This window comes from Hemiscyllium ocellatum, chromosome 19 (genome assembly GCF_020745735.1).
Source record: "Hemiscyllium ocellatum isolate sHemOce1 chromosome 19, sHemOce1.pat.X.cur, whole genome shotgun sequence".
In the NCBI taxonomy this organism is placed as follows: Eukaryota; Metazoa; Chordata; class Chondrichthyes; order Orectolobiformes; family Hemiscylliidae; genus Hemiscyllium; species Hemiscyllium ocellatum.
The window spans coordinates 13,908,974-13,925,112 of NC_083419.1; the positions used below are offsets into that span (position 1 = coordinate 13,908,974).

The following is a 16,139-nucleotide window of genomic DNA, read 5'->3' on the forward strand; positions in this document are numbered from 1 at the left end:
TTTGCAGTCCAAAGGCTGAACTTTAGAATGTAGGCACTAGATTATTTGCCCCTTGCACATTCTCTCCTTAACATTCTTCTAACCCACATCTTATCTTTGCCTCAGAGAGTCCTCTGTCAAGGCTCTCACAAGTTTGTCAGATAAATGTATCTGTCTTAGTGATTACCCTCTCTTCAATTTACCTTCCTTGCGGATAGGCAGCTCATCACCTGCTGTTCATGCACTTTGCCTTGAAGAGCATTCATTTTGCCATGTGCTGTATGTAGACAATGTTGTGATTCTGCCTGACTGTCTGCTGTGGGCATGCAAACTGCAATACACACAAAATTTGGTTGGTTTGCTGTAATGTCTGCTTCATAACTAGTAATGTATGTTGAACATAGAATAGCACAGTACAGTACAGGCCCTTCAGCCCTTGATGTTGTGTCGACCTTTTATCCTACTCTAAGATCAAACTAACCTGCATACTCTTCATTTATTATCATCCATGTGCCTATTCAAGAGTCGCTTAAATGTCCCTAATGTATCTGACTCTGCTACCACTGCTGGCAGTGCATTCCATGCACCCACCAATTTCTGTGTAAAGAACTCACCTCTGACATCTCCCCTAAACCTTCCTCCAATCACTTTAAGATTATGCCTCGTGTGATAGCCATTTCTGCCCTGGGAAAAAGTCTCTGGTTATCCACTCTACCTATGCCTCTCAACATCTTGTACACCTCTATCAAGTCACCTCTCATCCTTCTTCACTCCAATGAGGAAAGCCCTAGCTCCCTTAAACTTTCTTCATAAGACCTGTGTCTTCCTATGATACAATGTGTTCTGTTATTCTATATAAACTAAAACCAACTGAGTTTACCAATTTCTCATGAGGGTTTGATCACACCATTATCATTAAAATAACACCACCAAGGGCAATTAATAATGGGCAATAATTGTCAGGAATACTCATTGCCTTGAAGAAAAATATAGGAAATATTTGATCGAAACATGACTGAAATCAGGAAACCATTGGAGCTGAAGAATGAAACACGATCCCAACACTTATAGAATGATACAACACAAGAATGAAGCTCATTTGGACAATTGTGCTGGCTTTTGGAAGGATTCTTAAGGAGTTTGACAGGGTAAATGCAGAGAGGATGTTTCTCCTCATGGCACAGTCTAGGTCCAGAGAACATAATTTCAGATTAAAGGTGCACCAATTTAAGACTGAGATGAGAAGGAATTTCTCCTCCCAGAAGGTTGTGAACCTTTGGAACTCCTTGCCACAGAGAACCGGGGGAGCTGAGTCCTTCTGTAAGGCTGATATAATATTATTGGTCAGTCTGGAATCAAGGGTTAAGGAGAAAGGGCAGGAAAGTGAACGTGAGCCATGACCCTACTGAATGGCAGAACAGATTTAATAGAACATAGAACATAGAAAAATACAGCGCTGTACAGGCCCTTCGGCCCTCGATGTTGCACCGACCGAAGCCTATCGAACCTACACTAGCCCAATAACCTCCATATGCTTATCCAATGCCCGCTTAAATGACCATAAAGAGGGAGAGTCCACCACTGCTACTGGCAGGGCATTCCATGAACTCACAACCCGCTGAGTAAAGAACCTACCCCTAACATCTGTCCTATACCTACCACCCCTTAATTTAAAGCTATGTCCCCTAGTAACAGCTGACTCCATTAGCGGAAAAAGGTTCTCACTGTCAACCCTATCTAAACCCCTAATCATCTTGTACACCTCTATCAAATCTCCCCTAAACCTTCTTTTCTCCAATGAGAACAGCCCCAAGTGCCTCAGCCTTTCCTCATATGATCTTCCTACCATGCCAGGCAACATCCTGGTAAACCTCCTCTGCACTCGTTCCAATGCCTCCACATCCTTCCTATAGTATGGCGACCAAAACTGCACACAATACTCCAGATGAGGCCGCACCAGAGTCTTATACAACTGCAACATGACCTCAGGACTCCGGAACTCAATTCCTCTACTAATAAAGCCCAGTACACCATATGCCTTCTTCACAGCACTATTTACCTGGGTGGCAACTTTCAGAGATCTGTGTACATGGACACCAAGATCCCTCTGCTCATCCACACTACCAAGTAGCCTACCATTAGCCCAGTAATCCAGAATGGCCTACACCTGTTCCAATTTCTTATGATCTTCATTTATCCCATTTCCCTCAGGCTTACTTTCAATTGTCTTACTGATTTTCCCCTTCAAAGATTTGTCTAATTCGATCTTGGGGCTGGGATTTACATATTAATCATTCAAAACCTGCACCTCCATTCTAACTGATCAAAGAATTAATAGCCATCTAGGTTGTTCGATACATTTGCATAAGTTGTATAACCCTTAGATCTTTTACTTATAAGTTCTGTGTTCTGTATTTGAGGAAGGAACGGGGGGCTCTGAAAGCTTGTGATTTCAAATAAACCTTTTGGTCTGTGACCTGGTGTTGTGTGATTTTTGTCTCTGTTAAAAGTTCAGATTAAATCTACTTCCACAGCTGTTTCATGCATTGCATTCCAAATCAAACCAATCCACTTTGTCAAAATTGCCTCCTTATCTTGTTTCAAGTTCCTAAACGCTAAACCTTTTGGCTTTCAATTCTTCAGACTTCCTACTTATTGTATTAAGACCCCTCAAAATCTGACTCCTTCTATTAATCTTCCTTTAATGTTCTCTACTCAAAGGAGAGCAATTGCAGCTGCTTATTGGTCGAGGGATTGAGTTCTGGAGCCGTAATGTCATATGGCAACTGTATAAGACGCTAGTGTGGCCACACTTGGAATATTGTGTACAGTTCTGGTCGCTCCATTACAGGAAGGGTGTGGAAGCATTGGAAAAGGTGCAGAGGAGATTTACCAGGATGTTGCCTGGTCTGGAGGGAAGGTCTTATGAGGAAAGGCTGAGGGACTTGGGTTTGTTCTCATTGGAAAGAAGAAAGCTAAGAGGGGATTTGATAGAGACATGCAAGACGATCAGAGGATTAGATAGGGTGGGCAGTGAGTCTTTTTCCAAGGATGGTGATGTCAGCTTGTACGAGGGGGCATAGCTACAAATTGGGGGGGTGATCGATTTAAGACAGATGTCAGAGGAAGGTTCTGTACTCAGAGAGTGATAAGGGTGTGGAATGCCCGACCTGCCAATGCAGTTAACTCAGCCACATTAGTGAGATTTAAGAATCCTTTGTTAAGCACATGAATGATGATGGGATAGTGGAGGGGGATGGGCTTAGATTAGTTCACAGATTGACGCAACATCCAGGGCCGAATGGCCTGTTCTGCGCTGTATTGTTTGATGTTCTGTTCTATGCCTGATAACTTCGCTTGGCAGGCATTGTGCACTCAGTAATCCTTGCCGTACGACGGTTTCCCTTCACTATTACTGGGACATTTCACGCTGCTAACAGTAGAGCTAAATCTGACATGATGCAATTCTTTCAGGGGTTCGGTAGCACAACACTTTGAATAAGAGTCTTCATCATGTTTATTCTGAGATTAACAATAAGGAGTTGCCTTCATGTAGCACCTTTCATAGCCTCAGGATTCCCTGAAGTGCTTCACAGCCTAAGAAATGCTTCAAGAGTTTAGGCAGTGCTGTAACGTTGGAAACAGCAGCCTATTTCACACACTGCAAGCAATTCGATAAGGGAGAGATAATCATGATAAAGAAATAAAGGTCAGTCAGGACACTGAAAGAATCCCCCTGCTCTTTATTGGAAGAGCAGCTATGGGATCTTTCAGGTCTGTCTAAGAGGATAACATCTAGGTTTAACATCTCATCTGACCTGATTGCAAGGTGAAGGGGGATGTCTTTGGTTACAATTCAGGACGGGGCAGCTGTTCTCCTCCAGACTAGCAATTTCCTCAACGTACGGGCTGAACTGAGATGGAAACCCTGGCACGCTAACAGAGCACTCTGTCCTAACACCTTAAATTTGGCACTCTGTCACAGTCCAGCACTTTGTTTGGCCTCCCAGTAAGGGTTAAATGGAAACCCAGAAGGTTAAGTCAGCATGGGGGTTCGAACCTTTCCTATTCATTAAAAAGTAAAAGAAAATTCTGCAGGTACTGGAGCAAACATAGAGAATGCTGGGGAAACTCAGCAGGTCCAGCAGCATTGGTTCAATTCCCGCCTCAAGCGACTGACTGTGTGGAGTTTGCACATTCTCCCCGTGTCTGCGTGGGTTTCCTCCGGGTGCTCCGGTTTCCTCCCACAGTCCACAAATGTGCAGGTTAGGTGAACTGGCCATGCTGAATTGCCCATAGTGTTAGGTGAAGGGGTAGATGTAGGGGAATGGGTCTGGGTGGGTTGCGCTTCGGCGGGTCGGTGTGGCTTTATTGAGCCGAAGGGCCTGTTTCCACACTGTAAGTAATCTAACCTAATCTGTGAAGAGAGAAAATAGAGTTAATGTTTGGAGTCTAATGACTCTTCTTCAGAGTGGAAAGCTTTCGGCCAAGAAAGTTTTGTTTTTAGAAAATGCATTTGTTCTCGGCATGTGAAAATTGTCGACAAAGGGAAATAATTTTTGTCTGTTCCTAACAGCAGCAGATGGTGGTGCCAGTAGCAGGGGCTATGTCCAAGCTCCTGGCCCAGGGGCTCGTCTGCTTCCATCTGCTTGCTTTGTGTCTTTGCTTCAACCTTTTGTTTTTGCTCTCCTGTCTTTGTTTGTTCCTCTTTGGCGGTCTTTCCTGTGTCTTTGGCAGAGCCAGAGCAGACCCGGCCTGCCGAGCACGTGAAGCAGCGATGGCAGGAGTCGGCTCCTCAGGGAGATCGGGCCCTCGGCGAGCTCGTCACGGCAACGATTGTGATGGTGCAGGACCGCGGTGACTCGAGGTGATGGTGACGGCAGGGCAGCCTCTGCGGCTGGCAGAGAAGCCAGTTGGTGTCGGTCAGCTGCGACAATATGGCAGGCCCCAATTGGTAGTCCTGGCAGATAGCCGGGAGGTGGCGAGTGCTTTAGTGTTGGTGTGGTAGACCCCAGTTAATACTCCTGATAGATAACTGGATGTGGTGAATGCTTTGCCGGTGGCGTGGTAAGCCTGGGTGCTGCTTCTGGCAGCATGGTAGTGGTGGTGGCCCCAAAGTGAGATTCCTGGAGTAGACTGTGTGGGAAAGGTGAGCCAGAGCAGAGGAGATCAAGCTTTTGTAGGAAGTGCAGTCCTTGAATGGCCACACATGTAAGAAAGATCGTTACATGTAACTTTTAACTTTATTTCCTTCTTTCTTTCACTCTATACAGGTATCCCCCACTATCTGAAAGTAGAGCGTTCCTATGAAACCTTTTGTAAGCTGAAATAGCATAAAGCAAAGAAGCATTCATTTACATGGGAAAAAATTGTCCTTTTTTCGCAAAAGCGAAAATCCTTTTCGGATTTCTTTCGGTTAGCAAAAACAGATACTAATGTAGATCTTTCATAAAAACGAAGCAGCTTAAAGTGAACTTTCAAAAAGTGGGGGACTCCTGTATTAAGAATGACTATAATGTTTAACTTTGTACTTTATTTCTTTCTACTTTGTTCTTAAGATTCTGTGCCTAGATACTTGTACTTATGGCGACACTGTGTGTATCAATATTGTACACTTTTCACTGCACTCCTGTACTTTTGTGCTTGAGTACACGTGACAATGAAGGTTAAATCTAATAGCCCTTTCTGAAGGTGATGCTGAGTTATTATCTAGGAAGTGCAGTCCAAATAGTGACAGCTGAAGATTATTGGAATTACAGATCATGAAAGCAGGTGTCAATATAAAAATATTGCTATATGAAATTTAAAATCCAAAGGACAAAGAATACCTGGTTTGTTTTGGTGAAGGATAAGCTGACGCCAGATGTGATTGTTGCCAGGGAGGAAGATGAACAATTCAGAAGGTCTGTAAGGCTGTACACTCCCTGTATCACATGATACCTAGAACACACATAAAATACAAAGTCTTAAAATGTGTTTTAAAACAATCTGGATGAGTAGGGATAATTAAAATCTGTACCAAAATAAATTAATTATAACACGATAAAATCACCGGGTTTATAAAACGCTTGTGTGTAAATAATGCCTTTCACACCCACTGTTCACCTCAAAGTGTTTTAGGAAGTATTTTTGAAATGTTGTCATTGTTCAACAGCCAATTTGCACACAGGAAAGGGTAGCATGGTGGCTCAGTGGTTAGCACTGCTGCCTCACAGTTCAATTCCAGCCTCAGGTGACTGTCTATGTGGAGATTGCACATTTTCTCCATATCTGCATGGGTTCCTCCGGGTACTCCAGTTTCCTCCCACAGTCCAAATATGTGCAGATTAAGTGGATTGGCTGTGTTAAACTGCCAATAGCATCCAGCGATGTGCAGGTTAGGTGGATTGGCCATGGTAAATGCAGGGTTTATGGGGGTGTGGAGAGTCTAGGTGAAATGCTTTTAAGAGGGTTGGTGTGGACTCAATTGGCTGAATGGTCTGTTCCTGCAGTGTAGGGATTCTATGATTCAATGAAGCTCCCATAAGCATCACTGTAAAAAATGACCAATCTGCTTTTTGTGATGTTAATTGTTGGATAATATTGATCACAACACCAAAGATTACTCAATTGCTCATCTTAAAACTAATGCTGTGGGATCTTTAGCATCCTATAAGGCAATGACTTTACAATTTTACTTGAAGGACAGCGCCTCTTTCTAACACGAAACCATCAGCCTCTATTTTTGTGCTCAAGTCCTGGAGGGAGACTTGAACCTCAAAGTTTCTGGTTCAGAATTAAAAGGAGACCACATTTAAAAGGGCTGACAATTCTGAACACAGGAGTCACAGTGACCACACCCATGGATATTGGGTGACTGGGGACACATACCCATCCTGCATGCCTAGTGGTAAATCTGGATTGAGAAATCGGCAGGAATTGTTTCAGTTGTCATTCACGCCCCATCATGCCAAAGTTCACTTTTGCAGAGATCTCATTGTCTGCCCAACACTATCACCCAAATCAACTCCTAAACATTGAAGACTCTGTGTCTTACATCCTCTCTGAAGCCTGCACATTTATTAGTCAACCTGCTCTACAATGATTCTCTTCCCTAAAACATATCAAATGTACATTGTGGGGCTCTGAGTAGTTTTCACTTATTGCTGTAGAGACTAAATCTTGAAGTTCTCACACTTATTTTTAAATCCCTTTTTGGTCTCACCCTAATCCTATCTCTGGCTAGATGACCATTTATTGTCCATTCCCTAATTGTCCAGAGGCAGTAAGGACACAATCATATTGCTGTGGGTGTGGAGTCACGTGTAGGCCAGACCAGGTAAGAATAGCAGTTCCCTTTCCCAAAGGGCACTAGTGAACCAGATGAGTTTTTACAAACAATTGATCAATCATCATTATTAGTTTCTTAATTCCAGATTTTATTGGATGTAATTCCACCATGTGCTGTGGTGGGATTTGAACATGGGTCACTGGATCAGCAGTCCAGTGATGATATCACTAGGCCATCACCTCCCCCTTTTAGACTTCAGTACAATATTACAGCTTCAGCATAATGTGGTGTAAATTTTTATATTGTTTCTTAATATGTCTGGAGTTGCTGTTGTCTGCACATGCCAATGGCCTTGTAAACCACATCCTTTTAGATTAGATTCCCTACAGTATGGAAACAGGCCCTTCGGCCCAACAAGTCCACACCGACCCTCTGAAGAACAACCCACCCGACCCTATATTTACCCCTGCCTAATACACCTAACACTACAGACAATTTAGCATGAACAATTCACCTGACCTGCACATCTTTGGACTATGACAGGGGGACACGTAGACAGGGGGAGAATGTGCAAACTCCACAGAAACAGTTGCCCGAGGCTGGAATCGAACCCAGGTCCCTGGTGCTCTGAGGCAGCAGTGCTAACCACTGAACCACCATGCCACCCCATCTGCTGCTCTGTTCTGCCTTGTGCATGAGAGTACACTTTACATACTTCCTTCTCGTGGAGAGTGATGTACAGCTATTTTAGATCCTGCCAGTAAAAGGGGCAGCCTCCACACCTACCGATGTTTCAAGCTATTAAGATAATTAACTCACTTCACCAGGTTTGGAAGCTGCTCTGCTTTGAGCCAAAATGCTTGCTTGTCACTATCCATGCCATTAATTGCCTTCTGAGTGGGCACAAGGAGGGTGATATTGGCGGATTCTGAAAGCAACTTGTTTTGAGAAGCATCCTGAAAAAAAAAGAATCAAAAAATTTTAGTTTAAAAGAATGTTCAATTTAAGTGGACTTTACCCTCACCATCTCCTTATCTCAGGAGAAAGGAAGAGCTTGTATTTATATATGCAACCTCAGGACGACAAATTATAGGTTTGCAACTTACATTCACCCACTTGAGAAATTCAGCTGCTTCTGGAATGAGGGAGAGAGCCTAGAAAGAAATGAGAAAATGGTTTTGTACGCATCACAAATCATTCTCATGATTTATTAACAGTGATAGACACTTTTATTGTGTCTTGGTTACATATTCTAATTGCTATATGTGGCAGGGTATTATTTAACTGGGCATCACTATTATGTGACAATTGTTACATCTGCAGCTCAACTGTGCTGCCACTAGATGGAGCTTCCTCCACTGCAGATCTCCCCCCCTCAAAAATTTCACCTATAACATAATTAATGGACTCAGAGGAAAATTTCCCTCTCGGTAGACAATGCTACTGCAGGCTGACTCATATAAAATCATGAAAGGATTTGACTGAAACTGAGAGGCTGCTTCCACCTGATTAGTGAGTCTGGACCAAGGGAGCACGAGGTTCAGGGTGAGAGTTGAAGATTTTGGACTGAGGTGTGTGGACAGCCTTCTTCACTTAGCGTGTTTTAAATCCCTGGAATTTTCTTCCCAAGAGGACTTTTAGTGCTCCATCATTGGGTACATTCACAACTGAGAGACTTGGGCTGTAAGGGAACCAAGAGATATGCGGATGTAGTAAGTAAGCAAAAGATCAGCCATGGTATTATTGACTTGTGGAGCAGTCTCTATTTCTTCTTATTTAGATCTGAAATCTACATATCTGGGTCTATATGTAATTTAATCACCCTTATATATCATTCCAGACAGAAAGAATGAGAACAGGCAATATAAAATAAAAGACAGTGCTAACGTCTTGTGGCACAACAGTAGCATCTCTAGCCCTGGGGCAGGAAGTCCAGATTCAATTCCCATCTGTCCTAGGTGTGTGTTACAGTATGGCCAAGAAAGGTTGATTGAAATAAGTACAGTTCTGTTATAGAAGGGATATTAGTAACCTGGAGAGGGTTCAGAAAAGATTTACCAGAATTTTGCCAGGAATGGAGGGTTTGAGTTATAAAGATAGGCTGGAAAGATTGGGACTTGTTTTACTGGAGAGTGGGAGATTGAAAGTGACTTTATAGATGTTTATAAAACCATGAGGGGGCATAGATAAGTGAGTAGCAAATGTATTTTCCCTAAGTTGGGGGAGTTCAAAACTAAGGGACACATTTTTAAGGTGAGAGGAGAAAGATTTAAAAATGACATGGGGGACATTTTTTTAAATGCACAGAGTGGTCCAGCTACAATGTTTAAAAGACTTTTGGATATGTACATGAATGGGAAAGGTTTGGAGGGATATGGGTCAAATGCAGGCAGGTGGGGCTAGTTTAGTTTGGGAGCATGGTCGGCATGGACTGTTGGGCCGAAGGGTCTGTATGACACTACTGTGGGTGCAGGAGCAGAGGAACTTGAAGCTACACATGAACAAATCATTGAAGATGGTGGGACAGGGTTAAGGAAGTATAAAAGATGCAGGATCCCAGACTTTATAATTAAAGGCAGAGGGAAGAAATGTCAGGAAGTTATGGTGAACATAAATAGTATATAAAATAGGAGGAGTTAGCTGTTCAAACCCTCAAGTTTGCTCTAATGTGCAATAGGAACATAGCTAAACTAATTGTGGCTATTACACAACTTTCCTATCAGTCTCCCAGAACCCTTGTCTCCCTCGTCAACATCTCCCTCTCCAACTCAGCATTGAACTTGTTCATTGATCCAGACTCCAATGCTCTCTAAGGGAGAGAATTTAAAAGACTTCCATTGATGAGAGGATCATGAACCAGAGGACACTGATCTGTGGTAACTGGCAAAAGAAACAAAGGTGACAAAAGTTAGGGTCTGGAATGGGCTGCCTCAGAATGTGGTGAAGGAATTTCAACTGTTGGTTTCAAAGGAGAAATCTTTTATTCATTCGAGGGACATGGGTGTCACTGGCTTGGATAATGTTTATTGCCCATCCCTGATTGCCCTTGTGAAAGTGGTGGTGAGTGATCTTGTTGAACCAGTGTCATCTGCAGAGAGACCCATAATGCTGTTAGACAGGGAGTTCCAAGATTCTGACCTGGTGACTGTGAAGGAACGGTGATATGTTTCCAAGTCAGGATGATGAGTGGAGGGGTTTCGATTACCCAAGGAAGAAACTAAATTTGCAGAACTATGGAGAAAAGGAGGAGGAGTGAGACTGGCTGAATTGCTGTTGCAGAGACCAGCACATTCATGGCAGGCTGAATGGCCTCATACTATGCTGTAACCTCTCCATGTTCCTGGAATTTATTCCTTACACTTCGGTTGTTTTAAGTCAAACTTTACTGAGGACATGGGGAAGTGGGATTTTAATCAATCAGGGCTGACTGTAATCCATTAATAGTCAAATTAGATACACCAGCTAATGGGAATTACCAGCCACTTGCTTTAGTATGAAGATGATGGGACAATTCTAAAGGCCCAGTCATTGACTGAAAATGTGAACAGAATGTGTTTTCATCGGAGAAAATAAGCTGAAACCAATCTGGGATTTGGTGAAAGACGTAATGCAGATTTATGGAGAGCTTCCTTTTATTTGTTTGTGGTATTTGGACATGACTTGCTGGCCAGCATTTATTGCCCATTCCAGCTGCTCTTGAGAGGATGGTGGTGAGTTAGCTACTTGGAAGACTGCAGTCCATGTGCTGTAGGTAGACCACAACACCCTTAGGGAGGGAATTCCAAGATTTTGATCTAGAAGGAATGGCAATCTTTTTCCAAGTCAGGATGGTGCTTGGCTTGGAGGGGAAATTGCAGGTGGTGGTGTTCCCATATATCTGCTGCCCTTGTCCTTCCAGATGGAAGCGCTTATAATCTTGGAAGCTGCTGTCAAAGGATCACTGGTGAATTTTTGCAGTGCACCTTGTAGATGGTACACACTGCTGCCGCTGAGTGTCAGTGGTGGATACTTGTGGATGTGGTGCCAATCAAGTGGGTAACTTTGTCCTGGATGGTATCTAGCTACTCGAGTGTTATTGGAGCTGCACCCATCCAGGCAAGTGGAGAGTATTCCATTACATTCTTGACTTGTGCCTTGTAGATGGTGAACAGGCTTTGGGGAGTGAGGAGATGAGTTACTCGCCACAGTATTTCTAGCCTCTTACCTACTCTTGTAGCTGTTGTATTTACTTGGTGAGTCCACTTGAGTTTCTGGTCAATGGTACCCCAAGGAAGTTGATAGTAGGGGTTTCAGTAATGGTAAGGGATGATGGTTAGATTGCCTCTTATTAGAGATGGTCATTGCTTGGCATTTGTGTGGAGCAATTGTTACTTGCCACATGTCAGCACAAGCCTGGACATTGTCCAGATCTTGTTGCATTTGAACATAGGCTGCTTCAGTGTCTGAAGCAAGTCAAACAATTGCTACAGAGCAGAAGGAGGCTATTCAGCCCATCGTGCCTGGACCAGTTCCCACCAAAGGACTTGACATCCATGAAAGGTGCACTCATAACCTGAACAAAGGGTTGTTAGCAACTTATAAATCTTTCTGCCATATGGGTGGACCGTCTTCCACCACCATCGTTGGGTCCAAGCTATATTATGTTGCTGAAGTGCCATGTTGCCACGGTGACTCGGGCTCTGTGTACTACCACCATCATATTCCCTAGAGCTTTTGAATGAGCTTTCCAAGGGTCAAGCGCTACCATCTTCCTAAAGCTGTACAACAACATTTGTCTTTTGTCTTGTAGGTTTTATGTTGAACCAAACTCAACGTGTGTGTGATCTGAATGAGACCAGTACCCCTAAGGAAAATGTTTGAACGGACAACCATACTAGTGAGCTTACCGTCACAGCGTTTCCATAACAGATCAGACCATCACCATCATATCCTTTCTGACAAGTGCAGCCTCTGATTCCTGGAGATATATATATGCAAGTCGCCTGCCAGTATATATGAAGGAGGTCAGCAAATGAGCAGTAAAAATACACACTTTATTTCTAAACATGAAGAGAATCCTATCTATTTTGTTGCCGTTCTTCAGCAGATTTTCATGTTTTCGTTTTGAATAATAGAGTAAGAAATTACAATCTGTTTCAGACCTACTTTGAAATAGCAGCAACCAGCTCTAGTATTGGACAATTATACAATGCTTATGGTAACTGAATAATCACTGTCATAACTTATCAATCCACCAGGCACATAATTAAAGGGCTAGAGTACAAATAGCAAGGACGTTAAACCTTTATAAATCACTATTTGTGCCTCAGTTGGAGGGAAGTGTCCAATTCTAGGCATTACACTTTTGGAAGGATGTTAAGGCATTGGAGAGAGTATAGAGGAGTGTTACTGGTATGGTCCCAGGAATGAAAGACCTCAGTTAGTAGAAAAGGTGAAAGAGATTGGGATTGTTCACCTGAAACCAAGAGACTAAATGGGGGCATTCAAAATTATGAAGGGTTTTGTGCTTTATCAAACATTCATTCGTGGGAGGTGAGTGTCTCTGCTGATGCCAGCATTTATTTCCCATCATTAAATGCCCTTGAGAAAGTGGTAGTGAACTGTCTTCTTTAACTACTGCAGCCCATCTGGTGTAGGTAGATCCACAGTAATGTTAAGGAGAGACTTCTAGGATTGTAACCTGGTAACGCTGAAGGAATGGTGATATCTTCAGGCTCGAAGGGCAGAATGGCCTACTCCTGCACCTATTATCTATTGTCTATCTTCAGGATAGCGCGTGACTTGGATGAAAGGTATCCTTGCAGGCGCTGGTATCCTGATGGAGGCCATGGGTTTGGAATGTGCTGTTGGAGGAGCCTTGGTGAATTGCTGCAGTGTACCTTGTAGGTGACACACACTACTACCACTGTTCATCGATGGCAAAAGGAGTGTGTGTTTAAGGCAGAAAATCAGGTTCTCATTAAGTGGACTGCTTTGTCTTGGATTGTGTTGAGTTTTTGAGTGTTGTTGGAGTGGGATCCATCCACCAATTGGGAGTATTCAAATGGAGAGTGTTAGCTGCATTAATCGGGGGGAAATGTAGAGAAATCAGGGAATGGTTCTGGGTGGGTTACTCTTTGGAGGGTCGGTGTGGACTTGCTGGGTCGAAGGGCCTGTTTCCACACTGAAGGGATTCTAAGTTCTAAGTTCTGTAGGGATTCTAATTCCCACCCAGCAATTCAATCTAAAATTCTTCAAGAACATAGTTTGGGATGATGCAATCTTGATAAAGTTTAATATTATTTGTGAGTTGGTGGATGCATTGGACATGTGTACCAGAAGAGAGAGACTCGCAAATTACTTCACATTTGTCTGTTGAACTGAATTTGAGAGAAACATTGGTAAATTTGGAATATGGGTGGGTGGGATGAGAGGCAAATATGAAGGGGCAGAATATAGTTGCCATGATCGATGTAAAGGCAGGGGATAACCTCGTGCTGGTTTGGGCTCTATTCCAATAGAAAGACTAACCTGCTGCTGGCTGCCTCTGAGGACCCCTAGGTTGGCACTGTAGAGCCTGAAATCCAATTATAGCTCTGAGTGCTTCAGGTTCTGACTGCTTTAAAGACCCTTCCCAGAAATGGCCTTAGGACCTTCAATGTGATCAGCAATGGGGTCCTTGCACTCATTTCAGGCAGATGACAAGGCCACCTAAAGCAAAAGGCTCTCACGAAACCAGCGAAATAAGCATTTGCACAGTGAGTTCTATCTCTTCAGTAAATTGGTCATTCATCGTAGAACCACTACAGCAGGTCATTCAGATCATCGAGTCCACACTAATCCTCCCACCCAGACGCACTCCCCTACAACCCTGCATTTCCCATGGCTACCCCTCCCAACCTGCGCATCCTTGGACACTATGGGCAACGTAGCAAGGCCAATCCACCTAACATGCATATCTTTGGACTTTGTGGACTGGAGGAAAACCACACAGTCACAGGGAAAATGTGCAAACTCCACACAGGCACTAGCCTGAGGGTGGAATCAAACTGGGGTCCCTGACGCTGTGAGGCAGCAGTGCTAACCACAGCCATTATGCCACCCTGCACCCTTGTACCTATGTTAAACTTGTACTGGCATTGCAATTATGCTGCTGGGAATTCTAGTTGCCATGCTTCTCCATCCTGATGAAACAAGAGGGCATAATTTTAAAGGCAAGAAGTTTAGAAAAGATTTATGGGAAATCTTGCTCACCCATAGGGTAGTGGGGTCTGAGGTGCACTGCCTGGGAGGGTAACAGATGCGACAAACATCACAAATTTTACAAAGTATTTGGATAAGCATTTGAAGTACCAAAACATTCAAAGTAATGGGCCCAACGTAGGAACGTGGGGCGATGAAGGTAGGACCGTATCTTTGGGTGATACACAACTGATGGACTGAAGTGCTCCTTCTGTCCTGTATGATTCTATGATTCTAGAACTCAACAGATTCTAACATCAAACCAACTCACCAGATAATGGCATCCTCCATTTTCTTCCAAACAAGGATTTATTGGTTCACATTCAATGCCGTTACCACGGAAACCCTTTTTGCACTCACAGTCATTCTGTTGATAAGTGAAAGACTCAATAAAATTAGCTATTTGTCATCTACTACTGTTAAACTTGTCTTCATTGTATAGACGGGTATAAGAGTTGGGACATCATATTGAGGTTTATAGGACATTGGTGAGGCATCTTCTGGAGTACTGTGTGCAGTTCTGGTCTCCCTGTTATAGGAAGGATATTATTAAACTGGAGAGGATTCAGAAGAGATTTACCAGAATGTTGTCAGGATTGGAGGATTTGCATTACATAGAGAGGCTGGATAGGCTGGGACATTTTTCATCAGAGTATAGGAAGTTGAGGGGATACCTTATAGATGTTTATAAAATCATGAGGGGCACAGATAAAGTGAATAGCAAAAGTATTTCCCTAGGGTGGGCGCATTCAAAACTAGGGGACACATTTTTAAGGTGTGGGGAGAGAGTTAAAAAGGACATGGAGGATGCAACGTTTTTACGCAGAGAGTGGTTAGTATGTGGAATGAACTGCCAGAGGCAGGTACAGTTACAACATTTAAAAGACATTTGGATAAGTACATGAATAGGAAAGGTTTGGAGGGATATGAGCCAAGTGCAGGCAGATGGGACTAGTTTAGCTTTGGAACATGGTCGGTAAGGACCAGTTTGACCAAAGGGTCTGTCTCAGTGCTGCATGACTCTTTGACTCTATATCTCATGTGGAAAGGATCATATAAAATAATAATGGAATTCTGGTGACATTTTCTGTTTGCAATATTAATTTCAACTTCAATTACTATTCAACACTGGTTTGAATGTGCATTTTTGAAAACCAGTTTGGTGTAGCCATGAAGAAAAAGCGTCAAGGGATAAGGAGGACAAGGGTGTTTCTTCTGACCAGAGAGTTTAGGATTGGGGGTAAAATAAAAAGAAAATATACTGCAGATGCTGGAAATCTGAAATAAACCAGAAAATGTGAAAGGAACTCAGCATGTCTGGCAGCACCTGTGCAGAGATGTTTGAAAGAAGAGCCATATTGGACTTTTAACATTAACTCTGTTTCTCTCGCCTGAAGATTTAGGGATCATTATTTCTGAATAAAAATTGCCCACTTAGGACTGAGGTGAAGGAAACTCTTTCACTTTGGAATCCTCTGCCTAACAGAGTTGGGGTTGGTCAGACATCCACCTTATACAAGTTCAAGACTAGGATCAATATGTTTTTAGGCACCACCATAGAAATGGAACATGGGTAGAACATAGAACATAGAACATAGAAAAAATACAGCGCAGTATTACTACGGCCCTCGATGTTGCGCCGATCCAAGCCACCTAACCTACACTAGCC

The 16,139-nt window shown here is 43.1% G+C and overlaps 1 protein-coding gene across 1 annotated transcript in view; it reads right to left on the minus strand.

Annotated features, from left to right (window-relative positions):
* Positions 1–16,139, minus strand: part of stab2 (stabilin 2) — a 179,750-nt gene that overhangs the window by 87,530 nt on the left and 76,081 nt on the right. Inside the window, exons 26-30 of the mRNA XM_060839668.1 lie at positions 14,742–14,837; positions 12,136–12,231; positions 8,356–8,403; positions 8,069–8,205; positions 5,808–5,919 (exon numbers count right to left, since the gene is read on the minus strand). Coding sequence (XP_060695651.1) covers positions 5,808–5,919; positions 8,069–8,205; positions 8,356–8,403; positions 12,136–12,231; positions 14,742–14,837 — 489 coding nt within the window. The remainder of the gene's footprint in view (positions 1–5,807; positions 5,920–8,068; positions 8,206–8,355; positions 8,404–12,135; positions 12,232–14,741; positions 14,838–16,139) is intronic.